General features: G+C 40.3%; 2 protein-coding genes across 2 annotated transcripts in view; one reads left to right on the plus strand and one right to left on the minus strand.

Moving 5' to 3' along the window:
• Positions 1 to 1,536, plus strand: part of LRPPRC (leucine rich pentatricopeptide repeat containing) — an 84,523-nt gene extending 82,987 nt beyond the window's left edge. Inside the window, exon 38 of the mRNA XM_056487330.1 lies at positions 1,047 to 1,536. Within this exon, the coding sequence (XP_056343305.1) occupies positions 1,047 to 1,103 (57 nt within the window). The 3' untranslated portion in view covers positions 1,104 to 1,536. The remainder of the gene's footprint in view (positions 1 to 1,046) is intronic.
• Positions 1,537 to 12,585: 11,049 nt separating this feature from the next.
• Positions 12,586 to 25,262, minus strand: ABCG8 (ATP binding cassette subfamily G member 8). The gene is made up of 13 exons (XM_056488910.1): positions 25,178 to 25,262; positions 23,757 to 23,861; positions 22,869 to 23,025; positions 20,776 to 21,014; positions 20,236 to 20,368; positions 18,937 to 19,206; positions 16,954 to 17,119; positions 16,780 to 16,863; positions 16,264 to 16,463; positions 16,073 to 16,149; positions 14,499 to 14,766; positions 13,854 to 13,981; positions 12,586 to 13,394 (listed from the first exon to the last, which is right to left on the minus strand). Exons 1-13 carry the CDS (start codon positions 25,226 to 25,228, stop codon positions 13,257 to 13,259), a joined length of 2,016 nt encoding a protein of 671 aa, XP_056344885.1. The 5' UTR covers positions 25,229 to 25,262; the 3' UTR covers positions 12,586 to 13,256.
• Between the last annotated feature and the right edge of the window lie 138 nt (positions 25,263 to 25,400).

Below are 25,400 nucleotides of genomic sequence, written 5' to 3' on the forward strand. Positions count from 1 at the left end.
TACCTTTATCAAATCTCCTTGGGGCATTTATCTAAGCAATTGGACTTGAAAAGGGTTGTAGAATGTGTGCTTCAGTAACAATTAATGGCTTCTAGTTTTCATTAATGAGTGTTTTGTGTCTAGTATAAGTTGCTGTGCTAGTAGGATGGAATTTTAGAACTGTAGGAATTATTTTTCTATTGCAGCTTTGCTTGTAGCTGCCCTGCCAAGATACCCATGCAACTGTGCAGATACATGTTACTTGAGGGTGACAAGCAGCATGATATTAAATCTGCGAAGACTGCACAAAGTATTGCTTAATTCCTTTGACTAGTATTCTATTAGTACCATTTTTGCTAAGCAGATTTTGAAGACGTTTTATTTTTCATTCTCTAAGCAAATTTTTTATTGCTATTTTCTCACTGCCTTTTATAGTCTAAAAAAAAATGTTCTGTAATTCTGTGAAGACTGGCTATATACCATTTCTCTTTATTGCTTCATGGTAAATGTGATTTTCTTTTCTAGTTTGTAAAGAATTGGAGAAAATTTTGGCGCAAAATATTTGGTTTAGCCTTTCAACGGCTATGGTCATTTTTTTTTCAGCTTTATATACTTTATGAGTTTTTATTTGGACTATAAATTTAAAACCTGGAATGTCTCTTTCTTGTATGTAGCTAGTGAAAATAAGAGTGTTTTTCCAAGTCACTGGGATGATTCATTTTCTGATTTCCCTGTTCAATTTTTCTCTAATGCAGCTTGGTCTTTAAAAGCGTTTCAATTTTTTTGACACAATTGCAGATTGAAGTTAAAAAGTATTTTCATTTTAAAAATGAAATTGATTATATTATTGCATTTAGTAATAGAAGCTTCATTATGCATTTTTGGCAAGGTTTTCCTTTTCCTTTTATTCACTCTCTCTGGTATTTCTCCTAATTATACAGACTTCAATACAGATCTAGTTTTGCATGACAGAGAATAATAGATTTTGTCAGGACGTAAGACTGTTCAGAATTAGTAACTTTTCAGTTGAAACAAGGTTGAACTTGTTTATTCCACTCTGTTTATAGGAGACATTCAAGTTCTATGTGGAAAAATGGAAGAATAGAAGATTGGAAGCATCATGAACAGACAGTTTTATGATTAAGTTGTTTATGAAATTGTTTAAATACTACATTAAATAAAAACTTTAAAAAGCATGTTATGTGTAATTTTTAATTTAAGTCTGTGATTAACATCACTTTCTGTAACTGAAGTTGATAACATTTATTAATAGAAATACTGTTAAAATTGCTAATGAAATATCAAGGTGAAGCCCTCTAAAATATTTCCATTTTATTGTATGATCTGCTGTAAACTCAACGGTTTTTTTGCCCCTGTTGATTTGCCAGATATATGTATATCAAGAAAGTTGCACTTTCAGAACTGTAAGTGAAGACGACTGTATCTTATCCTTGTTCTTTGTCTGGTCACCGTACTTTGGGGTGAAAAGAGGTGAACAACATAATCTTCAGGATTCAGCTGTATCTACACAGAAAATAAACATATTTTTTAAGTTTTCTCTTACTTGTACTTTCTTGTGTTCAGCATCTTGGTAGGGTGTTGGATATGATACATAAAGACAAAATATTTTCATTTTGCACTAGCCTTGTGTGTTGTAGTTGTACATCATCTTCATTCTCATAACTGTTAGTCCAGTTAATTTTATGGATACAAGAACTTCATATCCATGAAAACATGCCCTTTAAACACAGCAGTGACTATTCTTTGCAGGGATAGCCATTTTTACTTGCTGAGAGGCTGGTGAACATGCTTTATTTGAAGGAATGTGGGAGTACAGCTACTCTGAGACGATGTTTCAGAGCCCAGAGTTGTGTGATCATGAACATAAGACATCTCTAAGTTACAAAGATTAAATATTAGGCAGAAAACACATCTATTATCTCTGTGCAGATAATGAGCATTATGAGCCTTAAAACTTAAGGCATCATGATGATAGAAACTCACAAATGTGCACATTGATACTGCAAATTGAACATGTTGCCTGCTGAGTACTTCAAACAGGTTTTACTGAAATGAAAGATTGTTTCTGTGCATTTTAGCTTGGTTTATTAATCTTTACATTTTCAGCCATATCTTAACTTTATCTTTCTTAGGTTTTCCCACACAGGCAAAATTATGGTAATTAAAAATTCATATGTACACACAAGGTTTTTGGCAAAATTTTACGAGACTTGTATGGTCAAAGAAAGAAATTGGGACCTAATATTTTTCTAAGTTAAAGTTCCAATTTAACTAATGGTTATATTAATAAACAGAAAAATCCTGCTCTACTTTAAAAATGAGGCTTCTCTGATCAGGAGTGGGGAGAATGGTAAATTTTGTTTTCCAGGCAAGCTGGATGAATGCGAGCAGTGTCTGCCTCCTCGGTGTGGTTTTGCAGTGACCTTCATCACTCCACAGGCGTAGACTCGACAACATACGGCAGCTACGTGGCTCGAACCGTCTCGCACCCTTTGTTCCTGGCTTGTCAAGATAAGGCATTAACATTTGAAATTTCATTCATAGCCTAATGGTTGTGTGCCCTATCTGAAAGCAAGCCTAGGCAGGACTCAGTTTATTTCATTTCACAAATGGAGATGGTTCTTTTTTTCTAAAGCTGCAGCTACATTACATGTGTTTCAATGTAATAGCAGCATAATTGAAGACTGTGTCAACTAGTTGGCAACCCCTTCTCTGGTGCCACAGCTCTTGTTTTTAGAGGTCATCTCGCGAATCTCCCGTTTCACAGCAGTAACTGTTCCTGTAAGTGGAGTCACAGCTGAGTGTAACTTGAGGAAATAAGCAGGATGCAGCTGGAGCTGGGCTAGCACATGGATTAAGGAAGAGAATATTACCTGAAGCGAACACCAAGTCATCACAGAGGAAGTTAACGGCAGACCTGTGGATCTTAACTCCCTTTTTGACAAGGAGGTCAAGTCTCATGAGGCTGTGGATCAGGTACTGCACCTATCAGTAATCTGTGTTGTGATACCAAGGGGTCATGTTTGCTGGCTACTGCCCTCTGAGGCAGGAGAGCAGCGCACAAGTCCACAGCCAGATGCAGGGCTGTGTTCCTGGTGCTCTGGTGGGGTCTGACCATGCAGGATTGGTGCTAGTTAACATCTTCCTATTTTTCCTCTAGCTGGTTTGCCTCTGCCAGAAACATGCCCTGTTAATGTTGCAGTTATGGAGATAATAAGTACATTTGATAGCCTGTAACTGAAGAATGCAAGTGAAATCGTTTTCAGCTCCAAAATTGCCTTTTGAGTGACCTCATGGGAAGTTGTGGGCTGAGCAAGCCAGATGCGGAGCCTATTAAACATCAGTGAGGCACTCCAGGAACATGAGACCAAACAGAACCAGGGTTTCATGGCAGCAGTGACAGGGAAATGAGCAAAAGGACATGCTGATCACTTGGGATCCCATTGGAATAGCCTGGACTCATAGAGCCCAGCCCATCTCTGTAGAGATGGGAAGAAGGAGATTATTCAAAGGATGGGCTGCTGTTTGTTGTGTGATAATACTTTTGATTTCCTGTTCCAGTAAATGTTTCATGTGCAGTTAAGGGATGATTACACTGAGAAGTGCAGTCTCTCCTGTCTTTAAAATGTGGGCCAATGAGGGATTTGTGCTACTCTGGGACACAATCATCTCAGTCTGAAATAAGGTTATACTGGGAAGGTTTTGCAGAATCGGCATTTTTGCCGACTCTTAAAGAACACGCTTGAAATGATAATATTTCTTGTGCATCATTGTGCTGAGACTCAGCCATTTCAAGCATGAAGAAAAGTGCAGTTTAGAAGGCTGGCATTTCTTCACCAAATAAGTAGGTGGTTTCGTTATTTCTTCATCTTCAAAGAGAGAAACCTGTAAGATGACAAAATGCAGAATGGCAGCCTTGCAAACTTGTCACAGTGATTTCCTGGTCCTGAGAGCAAACACACTCTGTCACACTGGCCACAGCATGCACCCCTTTAAAGCAGCGTAGAATTATTTGCCACTGGCTAGTGGATAACTGGGATTGTGCAAGATCCAGACCAGGTGCACTGTCTCTGAGATGGAGGCATGCCTTTCCAGAGGCCTCCGTGGGAAGCAGAGAGCCTGCTGACATGCCATGACCTGACATGTTACTGTAGAAAGCAAATTGTGGGAGTGTGTATGTGTTTGCATAATCGTGTGTCTTGATTGGGGTTGAGAGGACTGGGAAAAGCTTGCTGCCTGAATTGAGATGACTTAATTTCACTTCTATGCCCTGCACCACATTATGGGCTTGCCTCTTCCCCCACTCCCCTTGAGGCAGGGGCAGGAGCAGGGGGTTTTTGGGCTTTTGAGATCAGCATGGGAAACGTTTCCTCGTTAACTACTGATGTAGTCATTTGCAGCATGATAATTACATGCTATGTTTTTATCCTTATCTACTTAAACAGTTTGTTCAACTCATTGTCTCCTGAGAGCCTTTCTTATGGCAAGAATTGCAGCTTGGTAGGTTAGTAGCTGTTCACACTTTCTTAATATGTACCCACTGTTGAAAATGGAGTAGCTGAAGAGGTTGTGACTTTAGCAGGGAGAGTAAAAGGGTTTTTGTAGATTGAATGTCTGAGTCAGCAGGATTCAGCTGCAGTTTGCATGACAAGGGAGAATCATAACTGTGAAGGGAGGATCATGAGTGCACATATTGACATAGGAATAGACTGGTAGTGTGTTCACCAGGGTACTACTGTATTTAGTCCTTTTCTTGAACATGTTATGCATCTGGACTCCCCAGGAACACAGCAAAGGAGAAAGTGACAGAAGTGATGGATGTGACCAAGAGGTCTCACTGTTCAGTGTGAGAAATCTGTCAGCATCTAGAAGGAATGTCTTGTTTCCTGAACCAGTTTATTTTTACTGCAGAGGTGAAAAAAAGTAAGCATGTAAGAAAAAGCTGAGACTCTCATTGAATGTAGCCCTTTTATTAAAAGTAAGTATTTCTCTGAATTTATTAGAATTATTCTCATAATTTCTGTGTAAACTAACTGCCAAAAATTGTTTCCTTTCCAGAATGCCTGCACCTTCTGGTGGTTTGCCAGTGTTTCTGTGAATCAATAATCAGAGGAAACCCAATATCCTTCTAAGTTAGTGGCTTCAGCTGAGACTGTAATTCAATCTGAGGGCATCTTCCTGAGTGTGCAGATCCTCAGCTACAAGAGCGAAGTGCTGGGGTTCCCATTAGATATGGAAATAAGAGTAGGTATGGAAGTTTGAGGTTTAAGTTTTCTTTGTTTCCTGTAATTAAGAAAATGAGATAATAGAAACTGTCTTATGCAGCGCCTGCTATAGAGGGGGTTTCCACATTGATCTACTTTTAGATAAAACTATTAATGCAAGGTTTCTCTCTGATACTCTTAAACCTTTGTACTGCAGTTGGCTAATGCTTCACAATTTCTCATGTGACTACTCTTGAACACTGATAAAGCACTGGTATCTGTGGAATTGCTATTGTCTGCAGTGATTGCTACAAACCTCGTTGTAGTTCTGTGTTTCTCACAGTTCTTTCCCTCAGCTCTAACTGCCAGTGAACTCAGAGCTATGAAAGCAGTGAACTCCAGTGTCTGGCAGTGATGAACCTTGACAACCAGCAGCATATTTAATTCTTGTCTTGGCAAGTAGTTGTTATCTGCTGTTCTTCACGTAGTCCATGAGACCAGGGCAGATCCGAAAACTGAGTTTTGGGAAGGGTTGCAGATAGTCGGAGATGAGTCTCGAGGGCAGGAGTGGAGGGTTGACTTTGCAGGTGGAAGGTAATTTGGGCTGGAGGGAAAGCAGGGGAGTGTGGACAGAACAGGGTTGTTCCAGCCAATCTCCTTCAAGGCTGTCAGAGAAGGCTCTGAAAGGCTGTTTTGTTGGGTGCTGGATTTTTATTTATGGGAGATGGGCTGGAAGAGGTGGTTGTCAAAATCAGGATCAGTGCAGAGGAACTCTGAAGGGATGGGAAGTACAGAGAAGGTGGGAAGGATGGCAGTTGTAGGTTTCAATATACAACACCAGCAGCTTCACCATGATGCCTTAAGCATGAGATTTGGGAGTGATTGGGATTGAATGACCATGAGGGGAAGGAGCAGCCTGCAGGTTGTTGGCTGTTGTGGTTGATGACATACCACCATGGACCTTTGCCTCTTGCATGGCTCCTGCTGGCTCCTCTTCAACTGCTGTTCCCTGAGGTGTGCTGGAGGAGGCAGCTGTGGCAGCAGCAAGGGCTGCTGGGGCTGTGAGCCCAGCGCAGTGAAGGAAGTGGCCACGAAGGACTGATCAGAGCTGCTGAGTCCAGCTGGCCCTTGTGCCTTTTACCCACAGGGAGTTGGGATGGCACTGGCCCTGTACTCACAGCTGGTGGCTGAAGGCAGAGGAGCACCATCACAGGCCAGAAATACCAAAGGAAGTTTGTTCCAGCAGCAGCCTCCTCAACTTCTCACTTCTTAAATTCAAAGAGTAAGTGTGCTGTTAGTGTAATTCAGAGTGAACAGGAGTCTGCATACAGGACTGTGTGAAGCATTGAGGCTGTCACCATTTCTTTGTGTGTTCTGATACTGAAATTGCAGCCTCAGGTGAGGTTGGAACTGAAGCAACTGTGTCCAGTACTGAGCCATAATCTGAAAAACTTTCTGCCTACACCAAAAATAAATCCTGCAATTGCCCTTGTTACTTGCAGAGTTCCCTGGGATCTCCCATCAGTTTAGTTAGTAGATGGAAGTCTGTGTGTGGGGTTAGTTAACTGTAAAGCTTGACCTTCTCTAGCAGTTGTCCAGGTCTAGGAACCTCAGAACCCTTTGTAAGTAAAATCACACTGTATAAATTAGAAATATGATAGAAAGTGTATGCTCACTGGAAAATCCGTTAGGAGCAATATATCTTTGCTTAAAGAAGGTTTTTGCATTTCTTCATGATATTATTGACACATCCTGCATTTCAAACATTAGTGTTCAGCAAGAGAGAGCACTGGCAACATGTGCTGCACCTGGTTAACCGTTCAGCATTCTAGGGAGGAGGAAAAAATACTGTGATCAAGTGTGTGATAGCTGTAAATATGTATATAATGTGAAAATAATTATTTTGAATCCTCTAGTTTTCCACCCTTTTATATATATGTATTTAAGGACAGCCATATTTTTCATCCCCTATAGTACATATAAAATATTGTGCTCCAGTTGTGTTTATGCCAAGGAACACAATTTCTGCATTTGAGTGTCTTTTTCACTGTCATCAATAACATTATAAATTTGTCTAAATTCAGCAAGTAAAAACAAGGTTGAAAACTATGTTTTACACCACTAGCTGCAGGGGGCATAAAATTACGGTAATTTGTGGCTTTACTATTGTCAGTCATGTTCAAGAGTTTTTTTTCCAGTGGAAATTTATCACACGCCTGTCACTGAACATACTACAGAGCTGCAAGGCTTTTCTCCAATCCAGAGGCACTGAGCAATTCCCTGTGAAGTACATAACACTAAAAATTCTCATTCACCTTGCTTTTCTCTTGCTTTTAGAAGGAATGAACCTGGAGCAAGTGTGTGGAAAAGCATTTGGCAGTGCTGAGCTCTGCTGTAACCAGACAAGTGTGCCTTTCTTGGTAACAATAATACTTGTCCAAAAAGCTTTTTTTTCCATGACTGTTTGTAGGAGTTATGGGAGGAACTGGGAAAGCAGGTACAGTTTGTGGTGTGAGCAGCCAGAAGTGCTGTGTGCAGAATCACTGTTGGGCTGATGGGACCATGCCAGATTTCAGACTGTGCCCACCGGCCTGAAATGCCCCGTGGCTCTGGGGGAGTGTCAGCTCATGCTCCCATTGCTAAGAACTGCAAACCAAAATGTTGATTAAATTATTCTATCAAGGGGATGCTAAAAGAGCAAAGAAGTTGTTGGTGTTCTGCTTTGCTCAGTTGAGATCAGAGTCTCTTAGGCTGATGGCCACCACAGGTTTGACATCCAGCTTTCCCACTTGGAAATCCAGTGGCTGCCTAGTGTAACATAACATCCAGTACCTGGTGACAGCTAATAAGGGCACTACACATCTTGCCCTTCAAAGTTTTCATTTTGTGTAGCATATTTTTCTGCTGCCTGATATGGAGTTCCCATTTTTGGCTTTATGCTTTTCCACAGTCAGATGAAGCACTACCACAAGGCAATTGGGTATTTTTAACTGAGTCATAGAAGATTCAGGTGTTTGTTGAAAAGCCATTATTAAGATAATACTCAGTTCTTTTAGGACAATCTTCACAGCACTGAATCGTGAGAAGGATGATGTTTACTTGTGCCAGGGAGGAGCTGCTGGTGGAGGCTAGACAGGCATAACAGTGCTGCTATATTGTATATTTTCTTCCTTCTGATTTTCTCAGTGAAAGGTGAAGGTTTTCTGTGTTAGGAAAGTTTCTGTTGTTTTCTAAACACTTATCCCATCCCCCAGTAAGTGAAAGTGAACATGATAGTCTTGAAGACTGATGATGTTAGCTGTGACCTGCTATGGTTGTATATTACTGCAAGGCACTGGGAGTTGATTGAAAACTGCGTTGTGTCCATTTTGGTTTTGATTACTTGTGCACGTTCATAGATTTCTAATTCTTCTGCATCTGCTTGAAAATTCAGTTTAATTTGCTTGTGTAAAAAATACAAATTATTTTTGAGGCAAGTAGCATTGTTTGTTTACTCACCATGTAGTTCTGGCCAGTACTTTAACACTTAGGCCACTAAACTCACTAGTTCAGCATGAAAAAACTACCGTGGGGGCAGAAACAGTGCTGAGATGCAGTAGGAAATACAGCAAAATCTGATCAGATGCTTAAAGAGGATCAAAAGATACAAATGTGTTGTTGATGGGAGATGCTAATTCTGAAGCCATGGTGTGAGTGTTAAGGGTTTGGAGTTGCAGGGTTTTTAGCACTGGAAGCATTATAGGAATCTAATTGTGACCATGAAAGCAAAATAATGCCAACAAAATTTGCAATTCAAAATAACATTTAAGTTTGATTTAATGACAAAATAAATGTCAACAAACAGTCTTATAATTAATTATATAAATTGGCAACAGCACTTCTGTAAATTATGGATTTGAACTGCTTTTTAAATATTCTCTACCAAAAAAAAAGGAGAAAAGAGCAATCATAGGCATTATTTATGTGTGTATATACATATGTATGTAATCCATTCATGCAGATACTTGTACATATTCATATGAGCACACATATATACGTGCTTTCTAAAGCTCAGCAGTTCTGAAAAGGGTTAAGCAGTTTTAAAATTACCTCAACCCACTGCTTAAACATTGTTGCCTTAATTAATAGCTGCTAACACATGAAGGGCTTGTCTTGGCTCTCAGATTATATATAAAAAAAAAGCAGCATGTCACAGAGCTCTGTGTACACTGTTTCTTGTCTACTGCCATTAAAATTAATCACTGTGGCTATAACCTGAAAGGTTTGTTATTTCTGGTACAAGTGGACACACCAACACCTGTAATTTCTTACCCAAAGAATCTCCACGCTTAGTGTATTGTCTGTGATTTTTTTTTTTTTAAAGGAATTCAATGGAGGTTTTTATTAAAAGAAATGGCTATTGATACTTGCTACTTGCCTAGCATTTCTGAAGAGATTTTTTGGCAGGAATAAATATGAAATTAAACTTTTGGCAACTACTTATTAATTTAGGCTAGCCATAGTGAAAACTAGTCCTTTCCCACAGAGAAGTTAAAAATATTTTGGAGGACTAACACTACCTATGAGCCAGTATGCAGGGCAATGTTTCTATAATCCCATTTTCCAGTGCTGAAAGAGTTTGTCCTTTTGGCATAGTGGAGAGACTGCATAAACTTGGAGTGGAAACTGGGGAAGAACTTCCCACCTCTTGCTGTATTAAATACCAAACTAATAAAGGGAATTTTTTAGTCTGTTTCTTAACAGATCAGTATCCATGTAACCAACGACTCTTGTGGTTCTAAACTGGGTGAATTTTCCTTACAAATGTCGTTGTTGCTTATATTTGTAATCCCATTCCCAAATTGGACACATCAGCACACTGCAGCCCCACAGACTGATGCAGCTGGGTTGTGCACAGTTCAAACAGTATAGTTGGACAAAACAGCCTGGAAATCCTGTAACCAATTAAATATGGTGCCAGTTCAAAACCAGCTTTGCCTGCAGGAGCAGGGACCAGGATTTACAGCTGAGGAGATCCCTTCTGAAGCTGGCCAGGGAGGATATAGGGAGAGCAAAGGCAGCAGTTGGTGAATCCCTGGGATGGTGGCACTGTCGGACTCAGTGCTTTGCTGAGTGGCACATCTGCCTTACCACATTCCTAAAGTCCCTAACATGATACTGACCCTGTGGAGTGGGCAGTGCAGTGAGTTTTGGGCAGAGTGGGCACTACAGTGAGTTCTGGGCGGTGTCTTCCTTGTGTTGTTTAGTTTCAGTGTTGAGATTGTTGTGGACTGCAGCAGCTCTGCTCATACTGATGCAGGGAGCACAGTGAGCTGCTGATGCTGATACAGGGATACAGTCTAAGGAAATGAATGGCTACTCTCAAACTTGGAAAGCAAAACTGCTGAAATTCAAGTATGACTTCTAGCCTTGGTTGGAGCTCGTGAGAAGACTTCTGTTGTCTCACCAGGCATTTGCTTTTCTGCAGCAGCAGCTGTGCCGTGGAAGCGTGCGCAGAGGCCGAGGCGTGTGGCACGATCTTCACTGGCTGAGAGGGGCATCTCTCCCCCAAACTTGTGCTATTTGCAAGTGCCAGCAGTGCGAGTGGGGCAGGTTGTGTGTCATCCACCCACTCTTCCCTGAGCTCTGCTCCATACACAGCCCCACGGATGCTATTGTTAGGCATGAACGCTAATTGCTGGTATTTCAAGGCTCCTACCTTCTTATTGCTAAAGCCTGTAACAATAATCACAGCCTATATTCCCCATCTCTCGGCATCAAGGAAACAAGATATGATCATAGGCAGTGTGCTAATGTAATTGTAGTATATAGAATAGGAGCTTTTTCTGTGTAAACAGAGGCCTGGCCACATCCTATGATAGCTCTTCCCGCACCCCACACGCGGGCTGTTCCTCGGCTCACCGCTCAAGTCCCCATTATGGATACATCCACCCTTGTCATAACACCACCTCTGAAACACTCACACCGTTTGGTCCTGCTGCATAATGGTAAGAGGGTGGAATATTAAATGGAAAAAGGCTGTTTAAGTAATGTCAACAGCCTGACTAATTTCACAAAAGGAAGGAAATTCAAAGTTAAGGCTATGGTATATTCTTATCTAGATGCCTGAAGATTTCTGTGCATGACAATATGCCCCTAAAATTCAGAGCTGTCCCTTATGTCTTTAATTTCTCCCATTGTGTCGCTCCTTTTTTTTTATTAAACATCAAAGTGAATTCACAACAGAGAGTCAGCCTAGAATTTAATCCTCTAAATACCTTGAAAATAGAGGTTTAGACTAGAAGTACCAATATATACCCTTAAAACTTCAGTGTAATATAAAAGAGATTCTAATCACAACAGATCATTACAAAGAAGAGTAAACCACTTTAAAAAAAATTAAGTGTCTTAAATATAATAAAAAGGAATAATTAAGAATCAAACAGGAAGCTGCTATTCTGACAATTTAATGATGCTGAATTGGACTGAAGAATTGGCTTTGCCACTAAAAGGCAGTGAAAATCTGATAATTTCAAAATGGCACTAAGATCAGATCAAGTGGGTTTTTTTGAAATCAAATGCAGCAGAAGGAGAAAGAAAAGGTAGAATTCTTAGATGAACCTTGGAGTGTTTTGGATTCCTACTGCTGCCTGGGGCTGAAGATCTTATTTTCTCAGACCTGCTTAACATCCACAGACCAGGGTCCTCTTGGGAATTTATTACTATGTGGAACCTGTGGAAAGTAATATGGCAGTCCTAACTGCCAAATAGAATGATAAAACACAGTTGTTCTTTCATTCATATTTCTTAAACAAACAAACAAAACAAACAAACAAACAAACAAAAAAACAAAAAAAAAAAAAAAAAACAAACAAACCGAAAACCAACAACAGAAAAAAAACAAAAAACAAAAACAAACCAAAACTAACGAAACCTCACAATTTACATAACAAGTATCTGGGACATTTCAGCTGATAACACTAGGAGTTTTCCACTGTGTGCAACATGCAAATGAAAATCAAGTAGACAATCTGCTTTGGGTTTCTACATGTAAGAACAGAGATATGCATCTAAATGTTTAAAAGTAAGCAAGCTAATCTTACAAAATGCTCACAGCAACTGTACACCTGATTTGCACATGCACTTACCATGACTCTGTGAATTACAGGCATTTATTTACTGATACTCATTTTCTGAGCATAACTAGGTGCACTGTGACAAGCATTAATAGGTTGCATCATTAGATTTTTAATTACTCAGGGGGAGGTTGGTGTTTTCTACCCGAGAGCCTTAGGAAGCAAACTTGGCAAATTGCTATGATGTGTATTGCAACGGAGAAAGATGTCAGTAATAACCATCAGTTGGTATGCATTTATATTGTAAAAATAAATCCAAGAAGGTGAGATAATTTTATTTATTACAAGATCTCATCTATGCAGTGAGCAAATACTTGTTTTGGGCATCATAACCATATTACTGGAACACAAAGGCAAAGCTTTAAAACACAGAAATAAAGCTTTAAAATACATAAGCAATTAGAACACAGAGTAGTTAACAATTGTGTTTTCCATCCTTGCATGTTCTCCTGAAACACTTGTGAAATCTTCTCTGTTACTTTCCTCTGTGCTGTTCTTAATATGTTAAAATGTCACATATGCCACAGAAAGTGCTTTGATCCTGTTCTCTTGCAGCCCTTTGAATTAAGTAAGTGATCATCATATGTTCAAACATTATGGACTAAAATATCAGCTATTATTACAGAGTGCGATGGGTCCTTTTATATCGGGGGCCCATAGCTCAGGCTATTTCCAGAAGTGCGGGACTCACAAGCGCCTTGTCTCTCGTTCAGACTAGGTGAAGCAAACAAAAAGCCCACAGCCCACCCCGACCCCAATCCCAGGCTGCAGCCGCGGTCCGTGGCAGCTCCCGCCCGCGTCCCGACTCCTGGAGTTCTGCTGCCATCCTGTGGCTGCCGGCGCTCCCCGCTCCTGGGCTGCTGCGGGCTCCCACACCGGGAGCCTTCTTCCCCTGCCTTCCTGCAGCGGAGAACGTCGCCTGCTGCCTCCGCTGCTCTTACCAGTCTTGGGTTGATTTCTGCTTGATAAAGCGCAGAGATAAATAGTACAAAAGCAGGAAGCTGCAAATGATGCCAGTGAGGACAAGGTAGCTCACGTAGAGAGGGTGGGAGTCGAGGTCCAGAGCCTGAGTGACCTGTAGTGACCAAAACCACAAAATTAGGAAAAGACACAAAATTTTCATGCTGGATCTGTGAAGTGTGTTTATGTGTAAGCTTCCCTGGCCCCTGCTACCTTCCCCTGTTTTCCAGCTTGGGTGGTTGGATAAAGGGCTGCAGCTACACTATTACTATTTCACAAAAACACAGCTCAGCTTCTAAAATTCCAGCAAAACGTATATTTGGGGCTGGTCTGGGAAAGAGTTGCCCTTAATTATTTTCTTTTTTTCTATTCAACTAAAAGAAAGGCATAGAAGGAGTGACTGCTGTAGAGCCACCTTCAGGAACAAATTTACAATGAAGTGTAACGCAACATTACGTGTTAATCTGGTGATTGCTGAATTTGAGGCCTACACCATCTATATAAATATGACAGGCATATAAAGAGCATTCCAATTTCTTATCAAATGTATGCAATAATTTTATTACCAACTTACAAGTTTCCCTGGTATTTGATAAGTAATGTTTCCATCAGTCATTTCATATGTGGTGTCACTGAATTGAACTTGCATCATTCCTTGAAAATTCCATCTGAGGAAAGAGATTTTTGAAACCCAAAAAGGAACTGAAAAAGAAAACAACAGAAATTTATACACACATACAAAACTTGAGACTTCAAATACTGCTGCCAAATACAGCAGGTTTGTCTCACTTCTTGACAGCCAGAGGCTGTAAACATGTGACAGTTTATTATTGGACAAAATGGCAGATATACTTTACATAGTTACATAGAGATGGGAAATGAGGAGTTAGCTAATATCCATATCCATCAAACTCCCCCTGTCAACTAAGTCTTCCTGGAGCTCCATCTTTGTCTCTTGAATACAGTTCTTTTTACTGAAGAATTTAGCAACTACATAAGAAGCTAGCCTTTCACTTGTGCTTTTTTGACCAAACTTCTTGTTGCCTCAATTTCAGATGGAGAAACTTATGTAAAATGGATGACCTGACTGCACTGTCACCATCCAAGAAGATTATTACAAAGGTAAGAATAAAGCGGAGTTTTTCTGCACAGGACACACCGTCACTGATGAAATCCATTGATGTTTCAGTTTGGAGGGAGGGTGGGAGCTTTGTCTTACCTGTCCAGAGGCTGTTCAGGCTTATCACAAAGCCACCACTCAGGTAGAACGATGTGAAGAGGACATTGCCAAGGAAGGCTGAGAGGTGTAACGTCGGCAGCAGAGCCGCCACCCAAAGTGCCATGGCACGGGCAGTGTAAACAGCCAACCACAGTAACAGGAAGTTCAGCAGGAAATGCTCTGGCTCAGGAACAAGGTTTGCCAGCCAGTAGATGGGAACCCCATAAATTATAACAAAAACGCAGTGTTCTGGGAGCTCCCCCAAAATCTGTTTGGGAAGATGAAAAAGAAAATTTAAAAAAAAGAGAAAAAGGTGAATGATAATTACATAAATACGTGAGATGTGCTTTAATGTACTCATGGACTGTTTGTAAGAGCTATAGGAAATGCTCCCTTAGAATGCAATCATCTCCCTGTTAGGGCTTGCCAGTGACATGCAAAACCAATCCACAACAGAAACAAATCCTTGCTGATTTTAAATCTGGTTGTGACAATGCCTAAAACTAATGATTATGGATTATTTTGTTAAGAGTTTTGGGAGCTTTTAGGAATGTAGTACACTTTTGCTGTGAACTGGTGTGCTTGATTACAGTAATACTGTTACTGACTCACAGCAACTGAATATTTTGTCCCAGTTTGGTTGAAACTAGTGTGAGATCAAATTTGAGGCAAATTTGGGTGTTGGTCCCTTCACCACCTTGTCCCGAAGGCAGTCCAGTTAGCAATTTGATTCATTTTAAAACAAAAGCACAACTGCGATTTTCTCAAATATCTAAAGAGGTATATAGAGAGTATTAGTTCTTCCAAAGAGGGTTGCTACTATCCTCTAATACCAAGGTTGGAACAAATTACATCGATTTCTCTGTGAATAATGTGCAATCTTTGTGACACAATGCAAAGAATATTTTTCTCTGGCAACCACTAATAAGCATTTAAAATCTTGTGCAGAAATGGAAACCTAAATTACAGATGCCATGGCAGGCAGAACTCATCTAACATCACAAAAGAGGGATTATTCAAAACCCTTGTGAAAAAGAGAATGTAGTTTTTTAAAAGTTCTAAATTTAATTCTAGAAACTCTGGCTCTTTGTGCACGTAATACATTTTTTAGCTTGGACCAATAAGGGCCTAAACAACTACTGGAAATATCACAGCATTTTGTCATTTCTGTTTTACCTCTGCTTTAGCATTTGATATGAGTGTTTTGTTTTACAGATGAAAGAAAGTATGTAAGTAAACTTTCAGAGATGCTGCTGAATTAAATAAGCAGGTATGTAAAATTGTCTAAACCTGGAAATCTGAGATTTTTCACATTTTGGCCAAATAACCCAGTGAAAAGTTCTTCTTTGGCTTTTCTGGTGTGGGATCTCAGTCATGACTTATGGCAAAGTTCTAAACAAGTGTGAGACTTAATCTGTTAATACTGAGGAAGTGAGACTGATAGCCTTAGCTGGCAGACACCAAAGAACAAAGTCTGATATGAATGTGATTATTTATACAACAGACTTTGGTTTGCTTGTGTTTTTTAATGTTCAAGACAGCTGTTTGTATTTCCTGGCAACAAAACCAATTACCTTAGCAAAGAAGTACGGGCTAACAGAGTACATTCCACCTTCCAAGTCATGATAAAGCATTGCTCTTTCTGAATGACCTGCAGGATAGGAACAAACACACTGGGTTATAATAATAATTTTATTTTTTTCACAGATTTAAGACTTTTTTTATTTTGATTCCTTATAGCATTCACAAGAAGACTGACACTTACATTTGGCAACAACATCCAAAATTATTGTGAATGGGATTAGGGCACCTATCATGTACAGCAGTGCTGTTGTGTCACGAATAGAGAGTCCGTTTTTTTCATGGCCATAGTACAAAAATCCAATTAGTAATGACATAAGAAGGGCTTCAAATCCATGGATTAACAATGTTGAAAGATCTCTGAAGTCATTGGAGACCTGACGACTAGGAAAACAGCAATATTGACCATAAGATATAATACTTACTAATGCCACTTATATTCAGACACATAGCCCCAAACAGTGTTAAAATCAGTTCTTGGAACTTGCTGGCTTTGGCTAGGACAGGAGTTGTTCTGCCTGTTTCTGTAAAGGATTTTACTTAATCAAACCTATGAAGCACCTGTAGACACCAAGTATTTCAGGTCTGAAATGCTGAAAGCCTGAAGGACAATTGGTGTGGGACATTCTGTGCCTCTTTCTGATGATTTTAAATACAAATAAGCACTATTCATAACTGTTTATGCTGAAGGTAAGGTTACCTTAATAATATACTGAACTGCTTTAAGGCTCCTGGTAATTGATCACTTGAATGGTGAGGCATATTGATAACCTCTTCTGGATTCCTGGCCAAAAGAAAACGGGAAAAAAAAAATTAATTTAGCACAAGGTGTAGCTATTATTCCAGATCTTCTGTACGACACTCTTTTCTTTACCTCTGCTTGATGACTGTGGTCTCAGTGTGGTCTCCTTCAGTAGCTTTCCATAAGAAATCATCAAAATGTTTGACCTTTTCTACAAACAAGCTGGCAAGAACATTTGCTCTTTTTCGGCTTTCCATCTCCTTTTCTGCAGTCTGTTTATCAATACTGGTCAAGTCAACTGCAAGACATTGCTTGATGTGAGCCCATGTGCTGTAGAAGAAATAACTCTATGATGTGTTTAGAATCAGGGATTTCATTGGGAGTAAACAGTCCAACCTGTGTACTTGCATTAACTTACAACAGTTAAAACTATCAGTTATTTTAGGTAGTTAGAGATTAACAAATTGTTAATGCGTATGTTTCTTACCTAGTCACTCAATGAATCACTGAGAGATTACACAAATGCTTATTATAGTATTATAAACTACTATTTCAGATTTTTATAAATTTCATAGCACCTTGAGAGCAGTACTAAGAAAAAATAGTTTGAATTTCCTTCCTGGCATGTTGGCATTTACAGTCTTTTATGTGACTTTGACTTAAATCACCTTTTTTCTTCATCTGAAAAATTATAGTTACAGTCTTAGTTGTATCTTACAGAGGTGCCATAAACTTTACCTGATACTGAGAAAGTCCAAAAGGAGTTACCTAAGGACAACATAGTCATACCAATAACAGTTGACTTAGCTTTTTTTTTTTTTAAATCTAAACTTACAGTAGTATTTCCCCATGCTGACCTTTGGTGTAGATTGACAGTATCTAATGTTTACAGATGCTTTCTGAGAGAACTATCACTGCACATTTCCTAACTCCTTGCACTGGGCTGATCATATTTGTTCAGCCACTCTTACGAGGAGTCCATCAGGAATTCTTTGCTTTCCCTTCTGCCCTGGTCATCTGTTTCTCTGTCAGACACACAGCCAGCATCTGTGTATTTCCATCAGTTGTTCCCTCTTGTTGTGGATGCTCTGCCATCCTGCCCTATTTCCACCTTCCTGCTGTCCATATTTCCTTTCTTTTCCTGTGGGTACTGACTTGGTGCATACCATTCAATCCACCTGCCTCTCTGCCCTGCCCACCTCCATGTCACAGGGGTTTGTCTCTGTAACAACAGGCTGTAGCTCCAGGTTTCCCCAGGACTGCCTCTCATTCTCCATTCCCATATAGGAGTGCTGCAAGCCTTCCCCAACGCTTTCCTTGGCTGAGGACTGCTCTGAACCTGAGGGTGACAAAGGTCTTTTATCTCTGCACAGCTGGCGCTGCCTGCCACACAGGCACAGCTGAAGAGGTTACTCCAGAGCATTGTGGTTTTCTGAGGTCAGTACCAGGTTTTCTGGCCAACTTGATTCCAAAGACCTAAAGGCTGGAATTGAACCAGCCTCTGTTAAAAGACTGCTGCCATTAGATTAACGGGGCAGATTCCCTTTTCCCGTTGCAAAAACCAGAAGATGGATGGATTTGAAACCACTTAAACTTTCTTTGAGGAGTAAACAGACTGTTGATTTGGATTAGGATTTTCTCCCTTCCAGTGTGCTCTGTAGGACAGCACTCCTTTTTCCCATTACCTGTTCCAGGTTTGTCTCAGACTAGGGGCTAGCTTCTGGGAAACAAACTTCTACATTTGCTTAATTGAGAAATCAGAGAACTATCTACAGAAAGCAGTTGATCAGTTTATCTGTGTCTTTCCCAGAGAAGAAGTTTCAACCAGCTAAGACATGGGGATAAGTGTGCTAAACATGTCTACAAGTTACTGCATCTGTCACGGTTAGAAGGATTTTTAAAATTAGTTTTGTCTGTACCTCTTGTTTTTGCTACATTTCCTGTACTGACAAATAAGAATTCTGTTAAAAACTGAACTTGCTGCAATACTGATTTGAGTTAGTTACTAGGAATTTCTAAGGGAGTCATGGTCAATAAAAATAAACATTACCTAGCAACTTAAGAAAGCAAATGATTTCCAGTAACCCCTTTTTTATGACAGGTCTTGATACTGACCGTAGAAATCCGCAGGATTGCTGTACCTTGGGCAGGGATAGCCTAGTTCTGTGAAATACTGGACCATGTCTTTAGCTGTTCCACAGTAGGCAGTAAGTCCAGAAGTCATCAGAAGAACCAAATCAAACAGTTGGAAGATATCTGACCGGGGCTGATGAAGTGAAAGAAGAACCAATCTATTTCCTCTGGCCAGTCTGGATAATGTAATCACAAGGTTATGTGCAGTAAAACTGTCCAGTCCAGATGTGGGTTCATCAAGTATGAGTATTCCTGCCAAAAACAGTAAGTTTAGCTGTGGAAAGCAGCATGTTTGGTTTGGAAAATATGTTCTAAGTGAAACGGTGCTAGTGCATGAAATTTCATTAGCTGTTTTTAAATTTAAAGAAAATAATACTATTTTTTTTTTTACTTTGGTACATCTGTTCCTGAGCATCACTTCTTTCAAAAGCAAACCCCATAACTACAGAAGTATATACAAGCAAAAAGTTTTCAAATCCATTTCCTAAGGAAAAAGCTGATGGGGAATCTTGTTCAACTAGAGGCTCAGTCAAGGTTAGTAGTGCTTTTAATATATATAAGATCAGAGAGGGATTCAATTCAGCAAAATCATCTGTGGATTTAGCCTCATGTTTCGCTTGTACTGAAGAGAGTGGAAGTTTCTAGTTCACCTGCAACATGAAGCCATGTCAGTGAGTTACACAAGACTGCAATGACTGACTATACAGTGAAGAAAATTATCTTTCCTGTTAATACTGCACATGTAAATGGGGGCTTGTGTCAGAGGAGAGGAAAATAATCTCTGTGTTAAAATAAGCCAAAGTAACTTATGGCATGTGGTCAGATAAAACCCAAATCTTATACTGATATCCACAAACCAGAGTAACTTCAGGGAACTTTGAGTAATTTTTGTGCTGGTGTTTTTAGAGAGTGGTGGGTGAAGGCTCCTGGGGGCTTTGCCTCCACCTTTCCACTGGCAAAGGTGACTAAACAACAGTGTGTCAGCTGCTGAAACACTCTGTTTACAGAACTATTCCTGTGATAATTACAGTATTATCTGTGGTCAGCACTGATTGCGATTGAAGCAAATGGACCAGCAGCAGTCACTAACTGTGCTGTGGAGAGGCAGCTCTGGCAGAGGGTGGTGCAAGGCCTGTTTAGTGTCTCGAGTATTAACTCCTCCAGCTGCCCTAGGGGCAACTGAGTGTGTGGCTCTCCCCCGCAAGCTTCCGTCTTCATGCAGTGCCCCGTCATGCCCAAGTGCAGTGAGGCGGGCCCCAGGAAGGTGTGCGTTGTGCTCACCCGGGTTCCAGAGCAGCTGCACGCCGATGCTCACCCTGCGCCTCTCTCCCCCGGACACGCCCCGCAGGTACTCGTTCCCCACCCGGGTGTTGGCGCATTGCCGCAGGCGGAGCTCTGCGATCACATCTTCCACCTGCGGGGATCCAAGGGTGACAGGCGTCAAGCGAGAGTTCATTTGCACATTCGTGCATAGATAAAACTGAAAATATGATTAATATGGGTAAAATTCATCTGGATATTTCAGTGCTAAAGACATTTGAAAATGAATCTTGATTTTAGAGGTAATGTTAAAAAAGACTCAGCGATCAAAAATTTAGTTTGTCTTTCAGCCTCTCTAATGCTTTCTCTAGATTGTCATTTTTTATGAGCTTTGGAACAATTGCTGGTTTCTATCTTGAAAGATGAAAAAGGTTTATAATTCATAATCTACATAAAAAAATGCCAGATTAGCTGTTCTGACTCCAAACACACAGGATCTCTTGGATAATTCCTGTCAGACACATTTTTGACAACTTTATTTTTTCCCAACAGCTTAATTACCCTTTTTTTCCTTTGTGAGTCTGAAAAAAACTTTGGAAGGCGCAGTTTGGCAACGAACAATAGTGTTTCTCTGACAGTCAGGTGGGGGAGCAGTCGGTCATCCTGCCTCACGTGTGCTATGCATTTCCTAACAAGCTGGGGAGTGATGGGTTTGTTGTTGATCATGACTTGACCAGACTTGATTTTGCCTCCATGATCCCGGCAGGTTATCACATCAAGCAAGGATGTCTTTCCACCAGCTAGAAAAATAAAAATCGAAAATTAATTTCCGAGGGATGGTTTTGAAAAGTGATCTTGGCATAGACAGAGATGTTAAGGAAAACAAAATTATTCAACAACCCCTCCTGAAGTTTTCCCAAAGTCACAGAGACAGGATGATCTTCAAAGAAAATACTGACTATAAGCTCCTTTCCAGGAAATCTCTCCCCTCTGGAATGGAGTATGTGGTTTGAATCCTTATCATTTCGCAGCAGAATTGGGTAGTTGGGCTTTGAGGACATAAACACAGGAAGTGTCTCAAATCTCTTTGATAAACTCTCTCACTTTTGAAACAGAGGTTACAGATGGTCCCACCCTGGCTGCAGGGCTGGCACCCAAATGCTCAGCAAGAGCTTTCTTTGTGGAGAGATTTGTGAATTCAGAAACAGCAGCTGGATCAGCTGAATGACTAAGGCATTGAATGATTATACAGACAATAAGAACATTAATCACAATTAAAATACAAATTATTATGACTTAAATGAGACAAAAAGTCATTTAAATAATTAAGAAAAGCTGGCTCATACCCAGAGGAAAGAAAAGTAAAACAATGAAAACAAAACCTGGAGTTAAACAGCAAATGAATTTTTCCTTTTTGTTGTATGAGTCTGTATGTAAACACACAGAACTCTTATGATTAGATGTCATTTATTTCTAGTCTCCCTGTTGAAAGATTAACTCCACACTTGCTTCTTAATACATACATCTTAAAAAAGAAACCCATCCATCTGTAAACCACGCATTGCTCTGTTTAAGAGTGACATATTGATTGCAATTGACAATGTGAAACCCATCAGCAGTTTAATCCATTTTACTAAGGCATTTGATGAAATAGATGATAAACAGCTTTTGAAAATAGTTTGACTAGTTTGCTGAAAGGGGTTTGTGCTCAGTGTATATTGCCTTACAAAGGTGCTATATCTATAACTCAGTATGTTATTTCATCTCACAAAGCTTTTCCTTTCATTATCATGAGAATCTCTAAGGTAAGCTTCACTTACATTAAGAATATGTGCTAAGGAAATATTCCCATGGCAATAGGGAAGAAAACTCTCATTTTTTAGGAATAAAGTTAAAACTGCTTTGGCAAATATGCCTTTGCCTTGCCTTTGAGAGAGAGCATCTTCACTGAATCACTGAGCTAACCTGATGTAAAAAGACTCTAGTGGAGACACAGCATGGGGTTTTTTGACTCCCAAGTACTTTCTACTTCAGTTTAAAGGTCCTATGTCTAATTCTTGTCCCCCTTGACCAGTCCCACCAGAAAATGGAAGAAAAAAACCAAACCCCAGTGTAATAAAGCAGTAATAACAGACAGAAGAGGAACTGTCTTTTCTTCTCTGTAAGTTTCTATTACTTAATGCAAATGCAATATTTTATCCTGTTAGAATTGTTTCAGTCCAAATGAAATTCCTGCTTATGGTTACACAACTTGGCACTGATCTTTTTTTATGGGGTCTGGCCTCATTTGTTTGCTATCTGAATATGGTCTGCAACTGGCCTGTTTTGAATCTGAGCCATGAAACTGATTCATGCCCAGCAGATCTGGGGCTGCAAGGCCACACTTGTAACAATACCTCACTACACCTCACAAACAGAATACAAATATGTGTAGGGCATAACAAAGTAGGATTTGAAAATAAATTTTAATTTCCCCCACCGCCAGTATCTTTCTTTATTTCCTTGTTCATGTCACTTAAAGAGTATATTTTATGACACATCCAATAGTTTTTTCTCAACTAGATTCTGATATTATAAAGACTGCAGAATGATGCTCTTGGTTGTGTACATTTTATCTGAGAGCAGGTCATATAATGAAATGTGGCTGCTCTTACCAGTGCTTCCTATAATTGCAAGCATCTGACCACTTCTCACTTTTAGATTCAGATTTTGGATTACTGACATGTGGGAATGGGGATCTGATTTCCAGGTCCAGGGCATCTTCATCTGAGCAAGGTTCTCATACCAGGGAATCTGGGATGCTGTGTTAACCTAACAAAGAAAGAAACAAGTCCCTTCAATTCAAGCAATAAACTATTTAACAACAAATACCTTCAAAGTTGCAATGCTGCAAGCAAAGCATATATCAAAATATTATTGTTCATCTTCAGAAATTCATAGAAGAAAGTCCTTTTGCAGCCACCCATGCTTTCTTGCCTTGCTTCTTCTTCTGTTAATGACTAAAGCTCTCTCTGTCCTTTCTTACTTTGGTAATTTATTACTATTGTAAATTTTAAATGTTTCTTTCAAACTTTAATTAGAATTCCATGAAACTGAAAATAGTAAAATCTTATTCAGATGCCATGGTGAGAAGGAGATGAAATATTTCACTGGTTCATTGAAATCCTCCTTGTTAGTCTTCTCTATATCTCCCTCCACATACTTGTTCTTGCCAGCAAAGGCTCCTTTCATCCCTAGCTGAACAGAAAGTCCCTCTGCTCCAGCCCTCAGAGGAATAATTTTGCTCAAGACTGAAACAAAGCAGGGCCTAGAAACAGATGTCTCTTTCTGTCTTATCTCTTAACTTTACTGGATGTATTTACAATAAAGGAGTTAGTCTTCTGTCAATACTGCAGCCAAGAGTATGATTCTGCTCACAAACTGTGCAACAGTTGTGTGAACTTTTTCAACTTTATTTGGCGTTTGAAATGGCCTGGGTACTGAAACAGGCATTGCTAGATATGCTTCTTGCTGAAGGGAGATGTATAAATGACCATTTTTACCTGGTAGTTGAGTTCTTTGACCTCCAGAACATTTGATTTTCCGCTGTATGTGAAATAAAGACTGTTATCTTCTTCAGAGTGAAAAATAGTATCCTGGGTCTTGGTCTGGAAAAGTTAATTAGTGAATTACAACAGTTAATTACAATAGCTAAAGTGCTGTTAAAGTCTGAGCTCAGAAAAGATGAAGCACAAAGGGAAATGTATTTCTTAAATGTAATGGCATTATTGATGAGTTAGTGTAGTGCAAAAGTCTGAAGGGTGGAAATGAGTTATCAGTTATCTGCTAATCAGTGTGATGTGTGAGGGTCAAACAAGCTGTGCTGTGCTTTCAAAATAGAGATAAATGTCATGTTACTACAAAGAGATTAGACTTTTTTTTTTTTTCATTTTTTTAAAAGAATGATGTACTACTTCAGCAGCATTAGTCTACTGAATCAAAATGGTATATATTGTAATTAATACATTTTGGCAGTTAAAAATGAAGGTTCGCTGGAAGAATGTCCATTATTGAATTCCACATGAACTCATAAACTTGGAGGCTTTATGAACAAATAGGTGTGCAGCCACTAGTGCAGTCTCCTTCTTCTCTTCTATTTTTTTAATTCACCATTTATCAGCTGGAACTTAATGTTCTGAGATATCAGTTAAAATAACAAGAGTCCACTTGGCCCTTTTGCATACAGCTGAAATTATGAAGTCCTAGCTGAGGCAGCTTTCTGGCTTTGGGTTTTTATTTGTGTGCATGCCTGTAATTTTCCTTCCAGCCAGCCATATCTCTCCCACAGCTCTGTGCTTTTCCTACTTGTCAGACTCACACCCTAGCCAAGGCAAACGTACCTGTTCCCTGTGTACCAGACCCTATGCCTGCCTGTGATGTCTTTGGCAGAGGATGACCATGATCTTTGTGTGCACCTCCTGCCCTCACAGCAAACAAGGCTGATTAATTTTTTCAGTCCAGATACACAGCAGAAAGCAACATCACACCAAGCAGCCTGAAAAGCCATAGGAATGCCCTCCAAAAAACCCCTGCTGCCAAAGCACTCTGAGCCCTTCCTTATGCTGAACCTAACTTTTAAAAACAGCAAATGTGGGGATCCAGTCTGAAGGCATCTCCTGAGAAAGCCAGTCCAGGACATGCTCAGGGGCTTTCTCCTCCACCCACACATTTGGAGAGCCTCTCTCAGCTCCCACGGTAGCACCTGAGCAGGGCTTGCATGGCACCAGCATCATGCCCGGTGCGCTCCGGTGGGGATGCGCACGCTTCCCGCTCCGGTTTCCGAGCGGGAGCAGCTCAGGGCTCACTGCCGGGGACAGCCCTGGGCAGGCTGGCTGCTGCCTGCCTCTCCCAGCTCCCGCGGGATAGCTGGGCTCCTTCCACTCACTCCACGGCTCTCGCTCACAGCCAAGCCCTCGCACATCACCTGGCTCCAGCTGGCATCGTCCAGAGAGACACTGTCAGTAGTTTCCTTCATGGTGGTGGAAGGTCTCGCTCGCTGCAGTGGTTTGACTGTGGTCTCTCTGAAAGCTGTGGAAATCCTTCTCTTGGTTTGGAACGCGGTCTTTTCCAGGTACCCTCACCGCAGCACCATTGCTCCTGGCGCGCTGCGTCTCTGCAGCTGGCATGACCCTGCGGACAGGGAAATA

The sequence above is a fragment of the Oenanthe melanoleuca genome, chromosome 3, assembly GCF_029582105.1.
Source record: "Oenanthe melanoleuca isolate GR-GAL-2019-014 chromosome 3, OMel1.0, whole genome shotgun sequence".
Taxonomy (NCBI): Eukaryota; Metazoa; Chordata; class Aves; order Passeriformes; family Muscicapidae; genus Oenanthe; species Oenanthe melanoleuca.

What these genes read in the sequence shown, in the direction of transcription:
- ABCG8 (XM_056488910.1), bottom strand. Translation starts at nt 25,228, where the DNA reads ATGAAGGAAACTACTGACAGTGTCTCTCTGGACGATGCCAGCTGGAGC. An exon ending in ACCACAGTCATCAAGCAGAG is followed by an intron (nt 16,864 to 16,953) that starts GTAAAGAAAAGA and finishes TCTTTTGGCCAG; the next exon opens with GAATCCAGAAGAGGTTATCA. An exon ending in CAGTTCAGTATATTATTAAG is followed by an intron (nt 16,464 to 16,779) that starts GTAACCTTACCT and finishes CTGTTTTCCTAG; the next exon opens with TCGTCAGGTCTCCAATGACT.